Here is a 21,566-nt window from a genome sequence, read left to right on the forward strand (position 1 = left end):
GCCTAAGAGATTTTGAGGAGCTGTGGTGGTTCTTGACTTAGTCATTAAAACCAGAGTAGAGTATGTGGACTTTCAAAAGGATTTTTTTAATGAGATATCTAAGTTTCTTGAGCAAATTGTCTTGGAGAGAATAGGAGAGCCTTTCATGGATCAGTAGCATAGGATGAAAGGAATTAAAAGGGAAAAAGGATAAATTGTGGAAGGAAGATAATTGTTGCTGAAACTTCACAGACCTATAGCAGTGTGTTGCGATACTGAATGCTTAACTGATACAAAAGATTACAAAAGAAATCCAAAGCTAATGAATACCTCAAGTATACATGCGAAGAACACAATTGTAACTGTATCAATTCAATGATCGACTCTGACCTGTTAAAACTCAAAAAGAGGTCTTTAGTCATTGTGGTGTTTCCCTGTGAGTGTCAGGTTGTAAAAAAAGTAGTAAGAGAAGAACATTGTTTATTAGGAGCTGCTGTGAAAAGAACAGAGGACAAATGAAAATTATTATAGCATGTAGTCAATATACTGAATATGTAGTTATATGCTTGTAGTTTTGGTCAGTGCAATATTCTTGTTCAAATTTGGTCACTTGCAATATTCTATGTGCTTTTGTAAAACATGTAATAGAATATGCCCAAAGAAATCTGGCAGGGATGGTTAGACAAGCAGTGGCTTCTGCTTGCAGAGGCAAGAAAACAGACTAGAATTTGTCAGCTTCTGGTTGAAGTGATTAGGGATGGGGCTGTGCTTAAAAGCTGTAAAATTGCAGTTTGTATCGAAAATGCAAATAGTGAGAAATGTATCATTGTTTCTTTCAGTGGAAGAACTTGAATTTTTAACACATGCTTAGACAGCAGTCTTGAGGGCCAAGGAAAGTATACTTCTTCGTACAGGTTATAAATAAACAATGGAACTCATTGCCACTGTGGAGTTTGAGGATAAATGAGATTGGCTTGCTTGTGTCCCATGAAAAAGGATCTTAAGCATGTTTGCGGCTATATGCAATAGTACAGTGAAATCTTGGGCTCACAGTTGGTTGCCAGAAGCTAGGATGGCATGAAAAGGGGGAAGGATCATTTTGCATTTGCTCTTTAAGAAGGTATCTTTAATACCTTTTTCAAAGCTGCTTCAGCTGGTTTAGAGAAAAGATACTTAGTAGTATGAAATGTTGGCTGGTGTCTGTGAAATAGAAGAGTTTAGGTTTCCATTAGACTGAAACTGTTTTGCACTTTATTTTGCATTCAAAATTAGTATATAAAAATTAAATTGGTCTATATTATTATGACATCTTTGCGCATTTGTGTTTAACAAGCAATCAAAGCATATTGTCTTTTTCCTCTGCCCAAAAGAATCATTGATTGGTGAAACCTTTGTTGAAAGGATTATTGATAAACTTCAAGCAGCTCTGTCTAAAGCAAAGGATCTTTCTGAAGCTGGAGATTCTGAACCATCGGTATCTTTCATCTGCGACGTGGCCTCAAGCTTTTTCAGTTCAGTGGAAGGCTGTTTGCTGATGCCATCCTCAGAAGACTTGCTCCTTACCATCTTCCAGCTGTGTGCTCAGAGGCAGGATGCAACACACTTGACAGGTAATCTGGAAAAAGAACTTCAGCCGAGCTTTTTCATAGGTGATGATTACATATAAATTCTTCCTTTTCGTGAAACAGAATCAAGTATGTGATCGAATACTGGGTTCACATACATTGAGCAATTACAGCTGTAACTGACATGAAAATCTGAGTTTTAATTTACAGTGCCCATAATTACTACTAAGCATCAAGTCCTGAACACGTTTACAGGGATTTTTAAGCTTTTTTAATGTTAGTATCAGTTCATTTGGAGGCTATGATGTTGCACACTTTTTGGACTGTTACAGAAGTTATTTAAAGTCTATGAAATATAACAAATGAACTTTTTTTTGTTCATTTTGCAATCTGGGGAGTCTATGAAAAAATGTGTACAATCACTTCTTTACAGGTAACATGTATTTATTCTGAAACCATTTATATTGGCCAAGTTGCCCAGACAAATTGTGATCGATGCCTCTCTCTACCAGTGTCTCATGTTCATCTGAGGTGCTGATTTATGTTCTCTGAATGCAGAATTTGAGGGTGTTGAATTGATACATGCATTTATTTAAATTAATACAAGTAAATACAATATTTCAGTGTTGTCATAGCAGTGAAGTAGGACAGTACTAGCTTGGAAAACACTGCTGCTTTATAAATGACTGTTGTTGTTGTGAATGTTCAATATTTTGGTAGAAAGATCTGTGATTTTGAAGACTGTATGGACATATGGTAACAGACAACAAAAACATACTCTAATTCTGAAATGAATTAAATCTTACCTGTGAGTCACAGTTAATTTAAAATTGCTCTTCAACAAGAAAGCTATGTATGTGCCTTTGATAATTTTTGCATGTAACCACAGAAAAGAGAATTGTTTTCCTACTGTAGGACCTTTAGACATGTCATTGTTGCTATATGCTGTAGGTTGTAATTAGAGTTTACCTGTTTGTGATAGTTTTGCTTGTCTACTTGTTGGTTTTTTTTTTCTTTTTTCCTTTTCCCTACAATAGACGTACTTGTATGCAAGTTAAAACACACTTGGATGTCTGGTCTAAATTCACTTGTGCATCAGCTTCAGGGCACTCAGAAACAGAGCACCTTTTTGCTTAAAGCTGCACTGTGGGTCAAAAACCAAGTTCAGTCTTCCTCTTTGGATGTTAAAAGGTAATTAGGATTCACATCTGTTCCATAATGTGTTGTTCTCCAAAACAAACCAGGATCAGTGCTATAATAGCCTTTATTTAATTGACATCTGTAATACTGAGAGACTTTTCAGCCTATTGGAGGCAGTGGGTAGAGCAGAACTTATACCCCTGGTATAGCATGCGTGGAGTATTGTATCAATGGAAAATACGCAGGTGGCTCTTAATGAATAGTGCCAAAGTTGTTTGCAGCATTTTCTCCTTTTCTAAGGCTTCAGGTTTTGATCTCTGCAGTCAGTGATTTGTTGTTGAAGCTCATGGAAGCTGATGGACAGTCTGGATATCTTGTGAGAGCTTATGTGGAGCGCGTGACACCGAACAAAATTGAGTGGATGAAATTGCACGAATCTCTGTGCTCTGAGGTATGGAAATGATAATGGATTGCACAGGGTGGTCAATCTTTCCTCAAGCCTCTGTCCCCTAGGGTGGCAAGCTTTGTTTCTTATGACATGGCACCGCACTTATAAGTACCATATGTTTGTGCAGAGGTTCTTGTCAGCTTTTGTCTATAAAGAGGATAAAATCTCTGTTTATGGACCCATCCAGTACTACTGCAAATCCATGAAATTACCCGTTTCTACGTAGAACACCAGCAATTTGCATTACAGTTCAGGAATTTTATCTGACAGAGTATACATTGTGAAGATGTTTTTATCTCTAAATTAATTCTTCATAAAGATTAATTTTGTGAAAACCACCAATATCTGCAGAAGAATATAGTTTGCTGTCTATCAACAAAATGCTGACATATTTAGAGTAGAGAGTGGGGAAGGGCATAAATTTCCTGTGCAGCCACCAGTAACCTTGTAATTTCTTGTAAAATACATAGAGTTCTAAAGAAATGTATTTGTTTCTGAGCAGCAGTACAGTTCCAAATTACTGCTGTGCAATTAGGTTTTTAATACGCTGGCGTGGGTCATCCTCACCATCGTGCTTTTGACATGAATGTGTATGTTTCATGTTTCTTTCTTAATAATTCTGAATTTTCAAGGTTAAACAGATCAAAGTTTTTTTTCATACTCTTTTTATGCACATATTACAGTGGATGCACAAGCCTCTTTTGGAAGGAAGGCTTAGTATGAATTGTGAACCTCTGGGATCAAGTGTCAAGCTGTGTGGCACAACTAAACTTCCAGGCCATCTGTGTACTTCAGCCTTATTAAGTAAAATGGTACTACTTCAACTCAAAAATCATGTAGTCCATGGAAATCCTGATGCTGAAAGAAATAAAATTGATAATATAAGTAAGTTACAATGGTAAAACTTACAGGAATTTTATTTTGTAGTAGTTGTAACCTGAATTGAAAATTAGAAATGCATAGTTAAAGTTTGGCATACAGGTATGAGAAATTATCCTTTTACCTTTTGTTGCCTTTTTTTCTTTTTTTTTTAATGATCAGGTCTTCTTTAAAAGTAGTTTTTATATTCCTGGGACATCTTTTGGTTATATACATGCTGTCTCAATAGAACTTTGAACTGGAAGAAGTATGAATTTTCAAAACTTCAGATATGTTCATTGCCAAAACACACTGTGCATTGGCATGAGTGGGCAAAAAGAACTGTATCCCTCCCTTGAGGGTTTAACCATAATGTAAAGATAGTTTGAGACAACAACTTTTCTTAATTCTGTAAGGTGGAATCTAGTTTTCTTTTATTTTCAAGAATGCTTAAATTAAATGCAGCATTATCAAATTAACAATTCTATCTCCAAAATTCTCGCCATGATGAGAAGTGTAATTGTGTAGTGTGGGTCTTTGTAAGCTGATGAAGGAGCCGCATGCTAGCTCTTATGAAATTTATTTGGTTTTCTTCTGGACTTAGGTATTGACTGCCTTGTCTACAATAAATATATGTTAAAGAAAAGGGGGAGAACAGAGAGGAGTCATGTCATGCTTAATGTGCTTTAAAATTTCTTGGCTGTCTAGAACAGATTACTGTAGCTTTTTTTCTCTTGTATGTTATGATACAATGGCAAATATCCAATTCATGCTCTGAACCACCTGAGATTGCATGCAAAAATAATATCTTTAATGCATTAAAAACATATTTAAAAAAAAAACAACAAAAACTTGACCTGAAACTTCTTACTTATGCAAGTCAGTAGTCATTTATAAACAACACCTGTTATTTAATTAGTTGCAGAACTGTTATATTCGCTACAATGGATTGAAGAATTGGAGAATCCGCCTTATCTGCTTCTGGAATATCTTCATATGTTAGAAGAGATGCACATCACATATGAGGAGTTCCGTACTCTGAGTAGTACAGCTAACCTGCAGCAAACTGTATTTGACAGGTATGTGAGAACAAGTGAAACAACTCTTAGCACTGTTTTCACAGTTTGTATTGTATAGAGTACCACTATATTTCCATATATGTGTTGATTCGGAATGCATCCAAATGCTTTTGTGGTGAGCCCTGAGCATCTGTATATATTAACCAGGGTATTTCTTCTTCTTTGAAGATCAGAGGAACATGGAAGACTCTGGTCCTTAACCATGGCCAAAGTGATGCGTGCTGAGAGTGCTGTATCCTGGGAGAGGAAAGAACCTTTTAAGACAGCAGAAGGGTATCTTAATACTGCTGCCTAGAAACTGGCAGTTTGTTGTGAATGTTGATGTGTGAAATGATCCTGATTCTGACCATTGACAGCTAAAGGCTGAAAATAAAGATACTTGTGTACGGCATGTGAAAGTCAGACTTGGTTTTTAGCATGTGGAATTAGTTATGTCAGATGATATTACCTCATTATGAACTAACTGATACTTTGTTTCCTAGTTCAGTTTTTGCATTCTTTTCATTCTTGGCATTTTGCTTGTATGAATAGGTTCCTTCCATTAACAGAGGGCAGATTGCATACACTTCAGTGTTTATCATCTTTCTTAACTGAGGAGGAAAAGAGGGAACTTGTCTTGCATTGTGTGGCCAGACTTATGACATGTACACAGACAGAGCTTTCCAGCACTGATGGTATGTTCTTACCTCAGTCTAGTTCATTAGAATTTAAGAACATTGTTTTGTAATAAAGTTTGCTTTTAGATAAAACATTTTTACTATAATATTATTTTTCCTATAAAGAAATGCTTTCTCAGTTTGCCTATTTCTTCTCGACTGTTTGGCATAATAATTTTCTGCCTAATTCAGAAAGTACAAGCCTTACTGCCAGATACAAAATTAGAATGAAAAGACTTAGGCTGTTATTATTAAAAGCATCCGGATGTTGCTGTACTTCAGTGAACCATTTAGGCTTTACACAGCATGCAAAAATACTGTTATTGTCAACTGGTCATGATTGTCTTTAGATAGTTTGCCAAGAACTCTTTCACAGTTTACACGCATAATTTTTGAGTAGCTCCTCCAGCTGAAAACTATACTACATTAAATGTCTGCAGCTGTGGAAAATTACCTAAGATGTGGTTAATATGTATTATGATGTTGCTTTGAATATAGCCACTTAATTTGGGTCTATAGCCATTCTGTTTGGGTGTAAGTTTTCACAAACTTGCTTCTTTTCAAGAAAATTATTTAAGAATGCTCACATACAGTCCTTCTATATGTATGAATTAGATGTCATTTTAGAGGAAAGTCCTTTCTGTTTTTGTCGCTTACTGCTTTTGTGTGTACTTGTGTGTACTCTTATTGATCAGTTTATATGAAAACAGAAATGTATGGTTTTTATTTTGAAACAGAGCTGTACTTACCTAAATTGAAAAAACCTATCTTTAGTTACTTTAAGCTGTGGACATTTGTCCCTTGGCAGTGTTCTTAGGATTTCAGATGAGTTCTTCAAATGGATATTCTTCTGGTGTGAAAATGATCAGTGTTAGTGCCATGTAGAAATTGAGAGGAATCTTAAATATCTCTACCGTGGTAGTTTTCTACTCTTTCAACTTAGTTGAGGCTTTCTGGCTTTCTAAGTGAACCAGTGAGGCAAACAAGCGTGTCTGTGAAACTTTGAACACAAGAAAATGGAAGAATCCTCACTCCTCCTCTGTTGTGGAGGCGTTTTATTTGTAATTGGTGCTTCCCTTCTACTACTTCTCAATTTTCTAGGGATTCCTGAGCAGAACATATATGTCCAAATTCACATTAAGTGGCATGTAGGTTGTAGGCTTACCATTCCAATGGTGCCTTTTCAGCAGCTGCAAAAAATGCCGCTGAACTTGTTTAAGTGAAGCAGGGGGTTGTTTGGTTGGTTTTGCTATGCATATGTGATACTTTACCTTATTTTTTTGTCATTGCGCTTGTTAGAAATGTTAATTTTCTCCAAGAAATCTAGATAAATACATTTCTTCTTAAAAATGGAAAACAGTACTAATGCAACAGTTGTACTTCACTCTAAAAGTAGAAATTAACATTCTGACTAGAACTCCAACTAACATCCCAATAATATTAGAATTGCCAACTTTCAGTTGCATTGTCTTAATTATCTGCCCAAATTATTGCTTAGCTAACTGTATTTTTAGTAGCACAAAGACATTTCAATCTTAGCAGATATCTTTCCTTTTTTTAGATTTTATAAACTATAACCTTATCTTATAGGAGCTGTTTATTTTTAAAAGTTTGGATTAAAGATTGTATTTTGATTTAACAATGACATTTGTGGATTAAGTGTTCAAAGAAGAAAGTTTAGGTATTATCCAACCTGTCTTACAATATTAAAATTAAGTTCTGCTGACACACATTCTAATGTTTGTTTTGTCTTGATAATTAAGACTATTGAGTTTACAATGTTATTATGTCATAGGAGCATTTGGGTGTCTTTCCATTTTGAACTCCTGCTTGAAGGATAGAAGTATTGATTGTGATCATCTACTACCTGCAGTACTGAAAATCATAATATCTTGGAAAAATGATAATGAGGACAGCTTTCTCTTTAGCTGGTAGGTGCAACTTTGAGAAAATTTGACTATTTTTTTTATTTCTAAGACAAGAGTTAAAAAATACAGACTAATTAAAATAAATTATTAATTCAAATAAAATCAATATGTACAACTGCCATCTACTGCTCTAATATTACATATTTAAGCTTTTGTAGAAACCTTGGCTTAGTATATCTGTCATTAGGTAATCACTAACTCATACTGCAGAAAAGTACCTGGAAGGCTGGGAAACCGAGGAGCTCTGTAAATGCTTTTGAAAGATGTCAACTGTTTTTAAATGCATTCAGAACTGACTAGCTTTTGTAGGTGTTGCTGGATGATCGGTTCCAAGTTCTGATTGCTTATTTTGGTAGCAGGATAAAAACTTGCATACCAGACTTAGCTGTCTTTTAAAGTTCTGGACCCAAAAATGTAACTTGAAAAACTTCCAGCAAGGAGTGAAAATATACTGAGATGAACTTTTTTTACTATAGTGAGAAAAATCCAGCCCACAAAGTTTCAAAATAATCATGAAACCATTGAGTGTTCTGGGTTGGAAGGGACCTTAATGCTCATTCGGTTTCAACCCCTTCCATGGGCAGGGGCATCTTCCATAAGAACAAGTTGCTCCAAGATCCGTCCAACTTGGGCTTGAACGCTTCCAGGAAGGGGGCGGCCACAGCTCCTCTGGCAACCTGTGCCAGGGTCTCCCTCACAGGGAAGAATTTCTTCTTACTAATCTAAACCTATAATATATAGTATTTGGACACTTGAGGGCTAATAATTTTTCCTAAATCGGTAACTTAAAATGATTATTTTTCTTGCATTGATTTAATTAAAATTGCTGAAATTCATAGTTTATGTAAGTATATTGATTGAGCAAATGTTTAAATTGTAGAAATGTATGAATCTGTAATTTAGGAATCTTCTTGGCAGCTAATGTAGCACTCTACCTTTGAAAGACAGAATATCAAAAGCACATGGGACACAGCATGGTGATGCCACACAGATTTGTCCTGTGAGGAGGAGTGGAGGCAAGAATATAAATACTCAGGTCTACAACGTGAATCTATATAAGCTTTGGTTGTATTTTTATACAGCAGTCTGAAAGAAGCAAGTGCTCAGTTGCTTGGTTTCAACATTGAGATGATGCGTTATCTTCCCTTGTTGCTGAAGTATTCTGCAGCTCCTTTGGCTGATAATGAGTGGGACTTCTTGATGTGCTCCATGCTGGCTTGGTTAGAGGTAATATGGAAGCATCTTCACTTTTAATGTACTTGCTTTTTTGATTATTCCTTGAATATGGCAATGACAGACACTGTAATCTCAGCCAAATACTTGACACAATTATAAGAAGAATTGCACAAAGTCCTGTTTATGTTGGACTTTGGAAAAGCACAAGCAGTTATACTGTCCTGTTTGTTTTTATGTATGGAGATAAAATCAGCTCACTCTTCAAGTAATATGATATTTAATAATGGCATTGGTAATTGGAGAATAATTTTGAAATATATCTGCTGTAGGTCTCTATCGTAAAAAATAATATTTCTTTAAAACACAGTTTAACATGATACATCAAAATTAGCTGAATGAAAAGCAGTGTCTGCATTTCAGTATCTAACTGATCACATGAAATATCAAAGTTATGTTCTAATGCTGTTAGGAAAGAGGACAGTAATGTTAGTAGTCAGATGACTACTTACTGATTAATCAAATAAATATACAGAATCTGTCACTCTCTGTCACCCGTGCATTCAGAAGGGCAGGCTGGAAATTTCATGTGACCTTTCTTGGTCTCAGGATTAATCTTACCTAATGATATGTGCCTCAAAACTCTGTAGTTTGTTTAAAAACAAACAACAAACTTACAAGACAATCTTATTGTGTAGACTAAGTAGGGAATATTTTTAATTGATAATGATACTCCTTTCTGACAGAACTAGTAAGAACAAAGATAAAAAGAAGGCAGCTGTGTTGGGGGAGAGGAAATATTTGCCTGATGGCCACTTCAGTAATTTCCTGCTTTTAGTAGTATGTTGTCCATTGAATTTTCTTTTTGTCATTATAAGGAAGGTTATATAATGGAAACAATCCATATTTATAAATGTTGGTGACTTGGAAATTCATTTTAGGTAGTCCTATTGAAGTAAAAATTCTACTTTTAAACCAACCTCCCGGACCCACAGAATTTTTGAATGGTTCTTGTAATTTAATTGTCTTTGAAATTACACTTTCTGGTGTTGACAGGAAATGTGAAACATATTCTAAAGCAAATTTATGGTTAAGGAATCCTCCTCTGTGTTTGTTTCCTCCTAGACAACAAGTGAAAGCCGTTTGCTTTACCATATCCCACTTGTGCAGATTTTTGCTTGTGTCAGTTGTGACTTGGCATCTGCCCTTAGCGCTTACTTTGAGGCTGCAACTCCTGACAGTACTGCAAATCTTCCTAAGAACTTGGTCAGTGAATGGAAAGAATTCTTTTCTGAGGGAATTCACAATTTGCTGTTACCCTTGTTGGTGAAAATCACAGGCAAGTATATGACAAGGGGATAACAGCCAGGCTGTTCTGAAATAGAACTGAACAGGCCACTTTTTTGAATTTACAGGAATAAAATATAAATAGAGTTTATAACAACTCAGTTTTTTTAACACTTAATTACTAAAGTTAACAGTTAATTAGTAAAGTGATTGCATATAACTTAGAGATTGTTAAGATTGGATGGAACCTGCCAAGTGCAATCTTGAGTTCTTTCCAGCAGAACTTGTTTATTCTGCATCACAGCTTGTCTTCTTTTAAATAGGAGAAACCAAAAGTACATCAGAAGGCTCTTTTCAGAACTCTGTGTTATCATCTTTGGGTGAAGCTCTAACTTACATCTCAAAGGACCAGTTCTTAAACCATAAGCTGCCACCGAAGTTTGTTGCAGGCCAGAAGACAAATCTTCCAGATAAACTCCAGACTCTACTGAACACACTCTGTCCATTGTTGCTTTTCCGGGCTCGACCTGTACAGGTTTCTGTCTACCATATGCTGCATAAGTAAGAAGCAACAAATTTTTCACTCTCATCGCCTCTCAACCCTCCTGCCCCTTTTTTTTTTTAAATGTGCTATAGAATATGCACTTGTAGCAAAATCATGTTCCATTATGGGAGAAAATCCTTAACTGTCCAATTCATGTTCTTTTTGGAGGATACTCTATAAAACTATGAATGCTAAAGTAAATTGTATTAGCAGACTTAAGAAAGGTATTTATTTTTAGCCCTTATTTTAGCACTCATGGAATCCTAAAATGTAAACTGAAATATTACGGGTTTTATCTGGGCCTGACACTACCATTAAATAGTATGACATTTTTATTTTCATTAATTTAGGTAAGAATGTGAATACAGATAGGTAGTATTGCTGTGTACTTCTTGGATATTTCTAATACCCAGAGAGACAATACAGAATTTGTAAAATATGTGCATTTGGCTCCCCAAAATGCAGATTGCAAGGCAGATGGTTTAAGCCACCATTATCTTTCACTTATACTGAGGCATAAAGCTGCAATAGCTTTATTATGATAGAGAATTTTATTTTAGCATGGCTCAGGAAAAGTAAGAGTTCTGGAAAGAGAAATGAGCAAGGATACAGTGCTTGTTGGCTGTTGCTCTTGAACCATCTTTGCAATGGTGACATGTTTCTGAAAGATTCTGTGTTGTTGTTAAGGAATAACTGCCATTATTTTATTGCCTGTCAGAATGTTGATGTTGATAAGCAAAGAACTATGCATCATATATATTAAAATAGTTTATTAACATTATTTTAAAATTAAACCTGATTTCCTTTTCATATTTCCATAGATTAATGCCTGAATTGCCTAAATTTGATGATGAAGATCTCAAGTCCTATGGTGATGAAGAGGAGGAATTGGCATTGTGTGTATTTTTCCCTCACTTTTTATAAAACTGTCTTCCATATTTTTAAAATGCATTAAAAGATTGAAAATTGCAGCAGAGTAGCTGTCAGCCAGGAGGTGTTAAAAATTGCATAACTATGACAATAAGTTTATAAATATTTAGAATATTAAATATTTTGGTCCTTTGCACTAAAACTGGAGACAGTATTTGCAGCTGTTTTTAGGCGCAGTTAGTGGACTAAATACCATATATATGCTTTATATTAGGAAATCTTGTCAAATTTTTACTTGTATTCAGGATATGTCTGCACAGGTAACTTCAGTTACTTGAAACAGAACAAAATTAACCTATGTGTTTTATAGAGCTTGAATCCAGTGAATTCTCTGGTTTGAAGAGGGAATGTGGTAACTGGTTAAAACTCCTTTTTAATCTCAGCCCAATGACTAATACCTTTCCTAACTGCAGAAATGCAAAAGGTTTCTCAACCCAGAGCCAACAGTGATTAGGAAATCATTATTCAGTTGTTCCTTTGTTGGTGTGACTCCAGAGAAAGCAAGCAAAGCAGCTATCCATGATGTAGGTTAAATCAGATCAGCCATAGACCACTCCCAGATGAAGTGATCAGCATTCAGTTTAAATTTGTCTTCTAAGAAGGTGAAAACACCAACTATCCCATTCAGGGAAAAAGAAGAAATTTTTAAAATAGTAAATTTTCCTGTAATAAAAGGCTTATTTTATGTTCTGTGTGCATGGCTTTACTTTCATGACTTTCTAGGAAGGCTATGAACTTAAATTCAGTTCATGCTGTGCTCAAGATTTGAGTTTACGATTCCAGATAATATTTTTCCACAGATCACCTCCAGCAGCTCTTATGTCTATCCTGGCGACTGAAGAACTCTTGCTAGAAAACATCCTGGAATGCATTCCGGTTGGAGAATTTGCAGTTATTCAACCCCTGAGTGATGAGTTCTGCCTTGTTCTAGGATATCTTCTCACTTGGAAGTTAACATTAGCTTTCTTTAAAGCAGCTTCTTCTCAGGTATATTTTCAGTCTTTTCTTCTTAACTGAATTTCTTAACCTGCTTATTTAGTATCAAAGTTTCATCCAGCCATTTTCTTTTAATTATGTAACTTCTTATCCCTTGTTTCTGTGAAATTAGTGAAAATTCTGAAAGCACCAATAGACTTAGATTTCTGCACCGCTGTATTTGAGGATGGTAAAACTAGAGCAATTAAGAACTAAGATTCATGAAAAGATGACTCTTTCTTGCATTTTCAAACAAGTTTGGTACATACTATAATCTTCTAATAATTCAAAATGGTGCAGAGAACTAAACTTGTCTTCTAAACACTACTTTTGAATCACAGTGTTGCTCTTCCTCCCTGCAAGGACATATTTGTATTATTTACAAAGTAAGCTGTATTTACCATGTTTTGGTTTTTTTTGTGAATTTTTTTAATGCTACCAGCTACGAGTTCTCTACTCACAATACCTTAGAAGAACTAAAAGCTTGAATAAACTGCTTTATCACTTGTTCAGGCTTATGCCTGAAAACCCTGTCTTTTCTGGGCAAACTTCAGAAGTTCCAAATAAGGACACAAAAACCTTCTTTACTGAAGATCTTCGTTTAGATGTCAAAGGTTAGTAAAGACTGTATTTGTGCATTTGAGAGAGTTGTTATATTTGAATAATTTTTTTTCTTAAAAATACTTATTTAGAAAATCTTATCTATAAAACAAATACACAGAGACAAATACATACATATATTTAATAATCTCTTGTTAACACTCCCCATTTGAAACTTAACCAAAGTTGACATGTTTATCAGAGAAACCAGGAAAAACAAAAGTCAGGAATAATACATTGCTACTATTGAATCATGAATGCAACAATTCCAAAACACTAGAAATGTGTGATCTATTCTGGAACCATTGCTTCTAGAGATATTTTTTAATATTAAATAAAGTTTCTATATTTTCTTGTATTTTAATATATAAATTCAAAATTAAAAACCATTTTAATATATATATTTTAAATGTTTGAGATGTTAATTGTGTATTGTTTTTGTCATGCTGTTCAAAAGACCCAGTTAATCAGTGATGATGAAAAAAGATATGCTGCTTTTTTTAGCTGAGAAACATGAAAAATGGAATTAGATTTTTAAGTCCCTTCATTTAATTTTTTTTACATACCTACATAGATATAAGCAAGGAAATGGAGTTTCCATTTCTTAATTTTTCTCTTGGACATCACTGTACGTTGCAGAACAATTTATCTGGAAAGAATTACTAACATGACATCCGAAGGGAAAGTCTTCCCTTAACTCATCATAGAATCATTAAGACCTCTGGGATCATCCAAGTTCACCCTTTGAACACCATCATGTCCCCTAAACCATATCACAAAGTGCCCTGTCTGCATGTTTTTTGAACACTTGCAGGGATGGTGACTCCACCACTTCCTTGGGCAGCCTGTTCCAATGCTTATCCACTCAGCAAAGAATTATTTCCTAATATCCAACCTGAACCTCTGTTGGTGGAACTTGACATGCTTGCAAAGCTCAGCTGTCCTCCAAATACCTTATTGCTTGTTCGCTCCAAAGTGACTGTTTTGTGATTTCTACAATATAAAATTATTTTTGATTCCTGGTGTCCACTTGGAGTTAAATCCCTAAATCAGAATGTGTATTCTGAGGTGTGGAGTATCAAGCTAAGGAACAAAAATACCATCCTAGTGAAGAAGGGCTGAGTCAAACAAGCCCTTAGAATAGCAATTATAGGAACATGTACATGAAATTCCAAGTACCACAATTATATTGGAATCAGAAACTTGTATGTGGTGTGCAGGCACCAACATCTGTGACTTATGTATTAAGAGTATTGCAACACCTTTTGTTTTCCTCCCAGGGACAGGGGTGCTGTCATCCCAGATCCCACACTTGGCCTGCTCTGTGTACCATATAACACTGAAAGATCTGCCAGCCATGGTGAGGCTGTGGTGGAATAGCTGTGAGAAGCGTGTCTTCAATGTTGTGGATAAATTCACAAGCAAATATGTCAGCAGTGTGCTCTCCTCCCAGGAAATATCCTCCGTTCAGACTAGCACACAGTTATTTAATGGCATGACAGTAAGACTTCTTGTCCTTCCTTTTTATTTATTTGAGTTTTTTGCAAACATTTCAGGAAATTTTACTTCTCAGAAGTAAATTTCAGTACTTCTCAGACTGTGGTTCTGTTTTATATGATTACAATTCTGTTGTTTTAAATGACTGATTAAACATAATTTTGTTTGGTATCAATAAATTAAATTTATGTTTATTAATATTCTGCTTGGTAAAAACATGAAAGAATGGATTTTAGGATGTTGAAGAATTTGAGGAAGTGGAAGGTACTGCTATCAATATACTACTTTTTGTTTATTAAAAGATGTAATCAATCGGTAGATTGAAAACTGGCTGGTAATTCCTTTTTAGTTTACTGAGATATGAGTAGATTTTTGTTTTCTTTGAAAAAAGTGTTTACCTGATTTAAGAAAATAATTTAATATGTATAGTAATGTGTTTACAGTGTGTGTGTGTATATATATATATATATACACGCACAAAGACTAGAGATGCTGAATGGCATCTTTTAATGCATGTATTTTTTTCAAAGGTAAAAGCTCGGTCTGCAGCACGAGAAGTCATTGCAACCTATTCTGTTGATGATATCTTTATTGAACTAATCATACAGCTTCCATCAAATTATCCGCTGGGATCCATAACAGTTGAGAGTGGAAAGAGGGTTGGTGTGGCTGTACAGCAGTGGCGCAATTGGATGCTACAGTTAAGCACATATCTTACACATCAGGTGAATTTCAATAAAGTTCTTAGTTTTGAAAACTTAATAAGTCCTTATAGCAGAAAAACATTCCTAGTAAGGCAGTGTAGTATAGATCTGTGCAATAGATCTCATTAGACTGCAAACCTTTGTAGAATTGGGTGACTCTTACCATGTGCTTTTCTCCAGATACATAAACAGAGGTAAAATGATGAACCTACTAGGTCCTGCTAAATCCAGAGCCCAAGCTGAAAATTTAGATCTCTTAAGATGTGGCCCAGTGTTTGTCCTGCATGTCAGTACCATCTCAACTATAATTTGAAAAAAACCACAAACAAACAAATGACAACCACAAAAATCAAAACCAAAAAAACTATCAATGGAATTTTCTAAAAGACTGATGGTTGCTGAAATTGGATCATCCACCTGTGGTTAGACCAAAACAAAGCAGTGATTGAAAATTTCAAAATCTGTTTTTAAGTGCTCCTGAATACAATCTTCCTGCACTGTTGAATACTCACTTTTCTGTAGATCAGAGTCTTAGAAATTATGCACTGCATCTATTTCATGTAATTTCAGATTATAAATCCTTCAGGCTTTGTTTCCTTCATGTTTTTATGACTATCAACAGGAATAGTTCAAAGGAGTTCTACAGTATTAACAGCTCTTTTCCCTCTGTTAGAATGGAAGTATTATGGAAGGCTTATCTTTGTGGAAAAATAATGTGGATAAACGTTTTGAAGGCGTTGAAGATTGCATGATCTGTTTTTCAGTCATTCATGGTTCAAACTATTCTCTTCCCAAAAAAGCTTGCAGAACATGCAAGAAGAAGTTTCATTCAGCTTGCTTGGTAAGTACCTGTAGTAAATCTTTTTAAATAGGCAAAATACCCTAGAATCATAGAACAGTTTGGGTCAGAAGGGACCTTAAAGCTCATTTTTTCCATCCTCACACCTTCTGCTAGACCAGGTTGTCCAAGCCCCATCCAGCCTGGCTATCCATATAGTTTAAACCATAAACTTCTACTGTATTCCCAACAATTTTCCACTTTGTCATTGGATTATCTGGGATTACCAGCACTCATAAGTAATTTCTGTGAATTTTGTACTAAGATGTAAGGGCAGGTAATGAAAGAAGAGCTGCTACACAGTGTATATCTAATAGGTGTATATATTAATATATACATACATATACCCATGCATACATATGTGAACGAAAAGGGGTTTTTTACTGTTTCTTGTTGGTTTTTTTAAAAGTATAGGTAATGTTTTGATAGTTACATTCACAGAATCACAAAATTAACTAGGTTAGAAAAGAGATTTGAGATAAGTCCAGCCTATGACCTAACACCACCTTGTCAGCTGGACTATGACAATAAGTGCCACATCCAGTCTTAATTAAACATCTCCAGGGACAGTGACTCCACCACCTCCCTGGGCAGCCCAACCCAGTGCCCAGTCACTACTTCTGTGAAGAATTTCTTCCTATTGTCCAATCTAAACCTGTCCTGCTGCAGCTTAACACAGATCGCTGGCAATAATGGTTCTTGTTGATGATGTATTAGTGCTTCTGTACTCAGCTTGCCTTTGTATATTAAACAGATGTATTTCTCTTTTTCAGTACAAATGGTTCTCATCCAGCAACAAATCCACATGTCCACTCTGTCGAGAGACATTTTTGTGAAACAAAATTTTTTTTCTTCTTTCTGTGAGCTAAATAAGAAATAAAGAGCAGGCAATAAACTGTATGTTGAAAGAAGTTAACTATTTGGAAATAATGTCAGTTACTTTAAATTCTTCACTAGTGGAATATGACAGACTTACCTCTGGACTGGCTTTTTGTAAATTTGAAGATTCTTCTTTGATATAAAGAAATATATAACAATAATTTATTTTAATTGGTATATTTTTAAGAAATATTAAAAATTTCAGAAATAATGTGGAGTAATGTCTGAAAAGTGGTGTTTAAGCCACAGTTAATTAAAAACTCTTATTTTAGGCATATTCTAACATGGTGTTATGTAATTAACCCAGCAGCTGAATATAACATAGGTAGTATAAAGATTTGATTTTTGATTATAATGCATTCATAATAGTCCCTTTTTTTTGGGAAAAAAGAATGCTGTTGCTGTTAGACATTAAGGCATGAAATTATGGTAATAATCTGTTAAAGCATAAAATTTAAACATAGCCTCTTCTAATAAAGTGAACTTTCACCTTTCAAAATTTCTTTTTGCCAAAACTCCCCAACCATCCAGTAGCCTAAAATCATGAAACCTAGAAGCCCAACTAAGTAGAGAGACTACAATCATTCCTGCATGAAAATGACGCCATCTATTTATGGCTGATTGGCTTTTAAAGAGAAGACAGATGCCCTGATCAGTTCTTGTCTTCATGAGCTGGCAAATTAGCTGTTACTGAATGTCTACTGTACTTCCGCTGTCCTAAAATAAGGACTCTTAAGTGAGCATCCAGATATATTAGAATTTAATAGCCTTCAACTATACATTTTTTTCATGCCTATTTTTTTTTAACAGTGGTAGCATACTAATATATTCCAACTTGGATGGTATTTGTGGTGGGTTTCTTTGAAAAGTCAATACAAGTGGGGAATAAATAAATAAATAATTTTGTCAATCTCTGTAGTCTCTGGTTTGCTATCTCTTCCTGTGTGTGATACACTTTTAGAAATTAATTGTATAGATTTTTGGATGCCGAGTTTGTAGCATGGTCAATTAGCAGCTCTTATTTTAGATTTTTAGTTGTTGATAACTGAAGTATATATTTTTAACAGGTAATGCTGGGCTGCCAGAGGAGAAATTCCTTGACCTTTTGTTTTGAGTAGGTGAAAATGGAAAGGATTTAAAGCTTCTATGGAGAAGATCTAACTGAAAAGACAGAGTAGGGAACAAGCTGTATTGTTTCATAGTTACTGATGCTAAAACTCCATCATTGCCTCTTCATTGCTTTGGTTATTCTAAATTACTTCTCTGCAAGGTCAGTGACTGATCTGAAGGCAGATGCCTTAATACCTTTTCATGGATGAGTACTCTTCATCTAAATTACTCCATAGTAGTATCCTCCTTGTAAAATGGGGTACAATCATAACCACACTACTGCCCAGAGATTTCAGGGCAGCAATAGCCTGCCTTGAATCATGGAATTGTTAAAGTTGGAAAAGACATGTAAGATCCTCAAGTCCAATCAAACCCAGCACCACCTCCATGTTCACTATTAAACAGTGTCCTCAGGTGCTGTATCCGCATGGGTTTTGAACACTTCGAGGTATAGTGACTCAGCCACTTCCCTGAGAAGCCTGTTCCAAAGCTTGACAACCCTTTTTTTCTAGTATCTAATCTAAATCTCCCCCAGTGCCATTGAAAACTTGAGGCTGTTTTTTGTCCTGTCCCTTGTTCCCTGTGAGCAGAGCCTGATCCTCACCTGGCTCCACTCTCCTGTCAAGGAGTTTTGGGGAGTGAGAAAGTTCCCCCTGAGCCTTCTTTGCTCCAGGCTTTGTTCCCCCACCTCCCTCAGCTGCTCCTGGTGCTCCAGACCCTTCCCCAGCTCTGTTCCCTTTCCTGGATGGATTCCAACACTACAATGTCCTTATATTGAGAGTCCCAAAACTGACCTCAGGATTGGATGTGCTTCATGTGAGAGACAACTGCTCACTTTGAAAATTTAAAAAGGTTTATTAAACCTTAACAAAAATAAAACAAACGACTATGTAAGGAAAAAGCTGCAGCGCTGAGAACTGCCCCTCATGCACACCATGTAGCCAGTTCATCTTTAAGATGGATGCTCAGTCGTCTATACCCCGGCAGGTTGCACCAGCCAGCCCTGGCCCCTCCCAAAGTCTGTCAGTCAGCTCTTCTTTGCCATTTATTGGCAGAGACTGCTTTCTTATAACTTGATTGGAGGTCAAGTGTGGCCCCAAAGCAACAAGCTTTTCCATTCACATGTGCAACCTTCTTTTTACCTGTCCCTGGCTGTCTGATGGTCACAATACAGGGGAAAAGGGAACTGGGGAGAACAGAGGACATCTAAACTACAATAACATAACTATACATCACTAAAGGGCCTAGAATGAGCCCTGGGGCCTAGAATGAGACTGAACACAAAGGAAAGAAGTGTCTTACCATCAAGAGGTGTGAAGGTTAGTGAAATCGAAGCATAGCTTGTTTCAGCTGTACAGCAAGGCTGAGCCTTGACTTAATCAGATCCCCAGAGAGCCAAATTTGTTTTGCAAGATGAGATTTTTGTATATAAACAGGAAGTACCTCAGCACGTTACCAACATGTGAACCTAGAGAAGCAAAGCGCAGGAGCCTATGGTAGTTTTGTTTTGGTAAGCAAACAAAGACTGCCTTTTGAAGCAGGGAAACAAAAGGTGATGACTGAAAGCATGTGCCTTTTGAGGTGCAGATAATCTCTTCCCATGAAGATCAGCATTGCTCAGTTTTCACAACTTTTTGGAAGAAATTAAAATGTTATTTCCACAAACCAGCTCACTCGATGACAGTTTTAAAAGGACTCACAATTGTTCATGTACTCTGAGTTGGATACACAGGAGAACTACTGAGAAGATATTCTTAAGAGGTCAAAATAAAACAAAAGATTTTACTGGCAACTTTAGAAAAATCAAGGAACTTTGGCAAAAGATTTAGTGCAACATTCTATCAACATGAAACTCTTCTCAAAGCATTAGCTTGTCCCACTTAACTTAGCAAACTTTAAAGGCATTTGATTTCAAGTTAGTCAAAATTCCAAGTAAAGGGAATTAGAACAAGGAGAGAGAAAGACAGAAAAGATATAGAAAAGCACACATATAGCTACCAGTTCCTGGGTTCCAACAATGCTAGAAACTCCAAGAAGAGGTAGGGTACAGACACTGTGATTACCTCATGTTTAGCCTTCATTACCCCTTGGTCTTCCTGGGCCCTTCCCTAAGGTAGGACTTATGGTCATTTGGCCACTCAGGATCTGGGTTAGAGGCTCCAGAGGCAGGTGGGGAGCATCACCTGTGCTTTGCCTGTGATTGGCAGCACTGTGGGATGGGACACAGGCTCTAGGGGTGGGAGGTGTGGGACAGGTCACTGCCTCAGCAGGGCAGGGCCTGAGCTGCCCTTTCCCCTGCACAGGCATCTCAGAATGTCTCAAGACATTAATCTTTGCAGTCTTTCACAACCACCCACTGGCTTTAGAACTGGCCAGTGAATGGAAGGACTGTACTGTGTCCCTTTAGGTACTACATATTCATCCCCACCATCTCATGTGCCTCTTGATAACACTGTCACATCTGACATCACACCCAACAACAGTTGTGTTAAGGCTCAGTGGATGGTCTCCAGATTTTGTATATTCACATTGCAGCATCCTACTGAGGAGCAGAACACCGGTGGGAGGAGAAAAGCCTCCTGATTCACTTTGTCCACTCAATATATGACTGAAAAGAGCCACTACTAGGTTAAATCAAACAGTGAAACCACACAATCACAACAGTGCACAAAAGGAAACAAATAGGCTCAGGATCCCTTCTGTGGGAGATGTACAGCACTTGCACAGCCTCCCAAAGACATGGTCCAAGGGCCTCCAATTCATAATACATTATTTCCTATGACTTGTCTTTCTTTTACTATTTTTGCATCAGATATTCTGTACAGATATAGTCACAAAGGAAGCCCAAAGAACAGAAACAAAGCTGTACAGCTCTCAAACCCACTAACCAACACAGAAGGAAAATAGTGAAGTTTGTGGAACTAAAGGTCTGTTAATGCCATCAAAGCACATTACTGCTCCTCACTGCAATCTCTTGCAAGGGAGAGACTGGTCACTCCCATCAAAGCAACCCTCACAGTATACAAGCCTCTTAAAAGATTAGATTAAATGAATGTGCCCCTAGACAGTAAAACACAAAATAGATTTCTGGTTGACGTCTGAGAGGCTACAATAATTTTCTCTTATGCAATCTTCTTCAAAACACACCTCTCTCAGTACAAGAGATAGGATTTTTGAAATTTGGCGTGTAATAAGAAACTTGCCTACATTCTAGTGTTTCTGGGTTACAGGAAGCATTGTAAAGCTATTTAAGTTGTTAATATACAGAAGTCACCTAGTTAATTTTACATCAGGAATTTAGAAATTTTACAAATTCTACAAAGGCTGAGAACGTTTGGAAAATGCTATTTCAAATGCATTTAATAATGTAAAAGAA

At 36.2% G+C, this 21,566-nt stretch overlaps 1 protein-coding gene across 3 annotated transcripts in view; it reads left to right on the forward strand.

Annotated features, from left to right (window-relative positions):
• The window catches only part of LTN1 (listerin E3 ubiquitin protein ligase 1), a 31,922-nt gene extending 13,761 nt beyond the window's left edge, over window positions 1-18,161 (forward strand). For 2 of the 3 annotated variants that reach the window (XM_084223366.1, XM_084223367.1), the window contains 18 exons: window positions 1,350-1,589; window positions 2,582-2,735; window positions 2,985-3,135; window positions 3,816-4,017; window positions 4,910-5,069; window positions 5,238-5,342; window positions 5,601-5,743; window positions 7,521-7,656; window positions 8,736-8,880; window positions 9,952-10,165; window positions 10,437-10,674; window positions 11,479-11,553; window positions 12,388-12,574; window positions 13,005-13,176; window positions 14,443-14,663; window positions 15,190-15,384; window positions 16,037-16,204; window positions 16,975-18,161. In XM_084223366.1, the coding sequence (XP_084079492.1) occupies window positions 1,350-1,589; window positions 2,582-2,735; window positions 2,985-3,135; window positions 3,816-4,017; window positions 4,910-5,069; window positions 5,238-5,342; window positions 5,601-5,743; window positions 7,521-7,656; window positions 8,736-8,880; window positions 9,952-10,165; window positions 10,437-10,674; window positions 11,479-11,553; window positions 12,388-12,574; window positions 13,005-13,176; window positions 14,443-14,663; window positions 15,190-15,384; window positions 16,037-16,204; window positions 16,975-17,037 (2,969 nt within the window). In that variant the 3' untranslated portion in view covers window positions 17,038-18,161. The remainder of the gene's footprint in view (window positions 1-1,349; window positions 1,590-2,581; window positions 2,736-2,984; window positions 3,136-3,815; window positions 4,018-4,909; window positions 5,070-5,237; window positions 5,343-5,600; window positions 5,744-7,520; window positions 7,657-8,735; window positions 8,881-9,951; window positions 10,166-10,436; window positions 10,675-11,478; window positions 11,554-12,387; window positions 12,575-13,004; window positions 13,177-14,442; window positions 14,664-15,189; window positions 15,385-16,036; window positions 16,205-16,974) is intronic. The other variant, XM_084223368.1, reaches the window with a different exon arrangement.
• The last annotated feature ends 3,405 nt before the right edge of the window (window positions 18,162-21,566 follow it).

The sequence above is a fragment of the Fringilla coelebs genome, assembly GCF_963513975.1.
Source record: "Fringilla coelebs genome assembly, chromosome: 2".
Classification (NCBI taxonomy): Eukaryota; Metazoa; Chordata; class Aves; order Passeriformes; family Fringillidae; genus Fringilla; species Fringilla coelebs.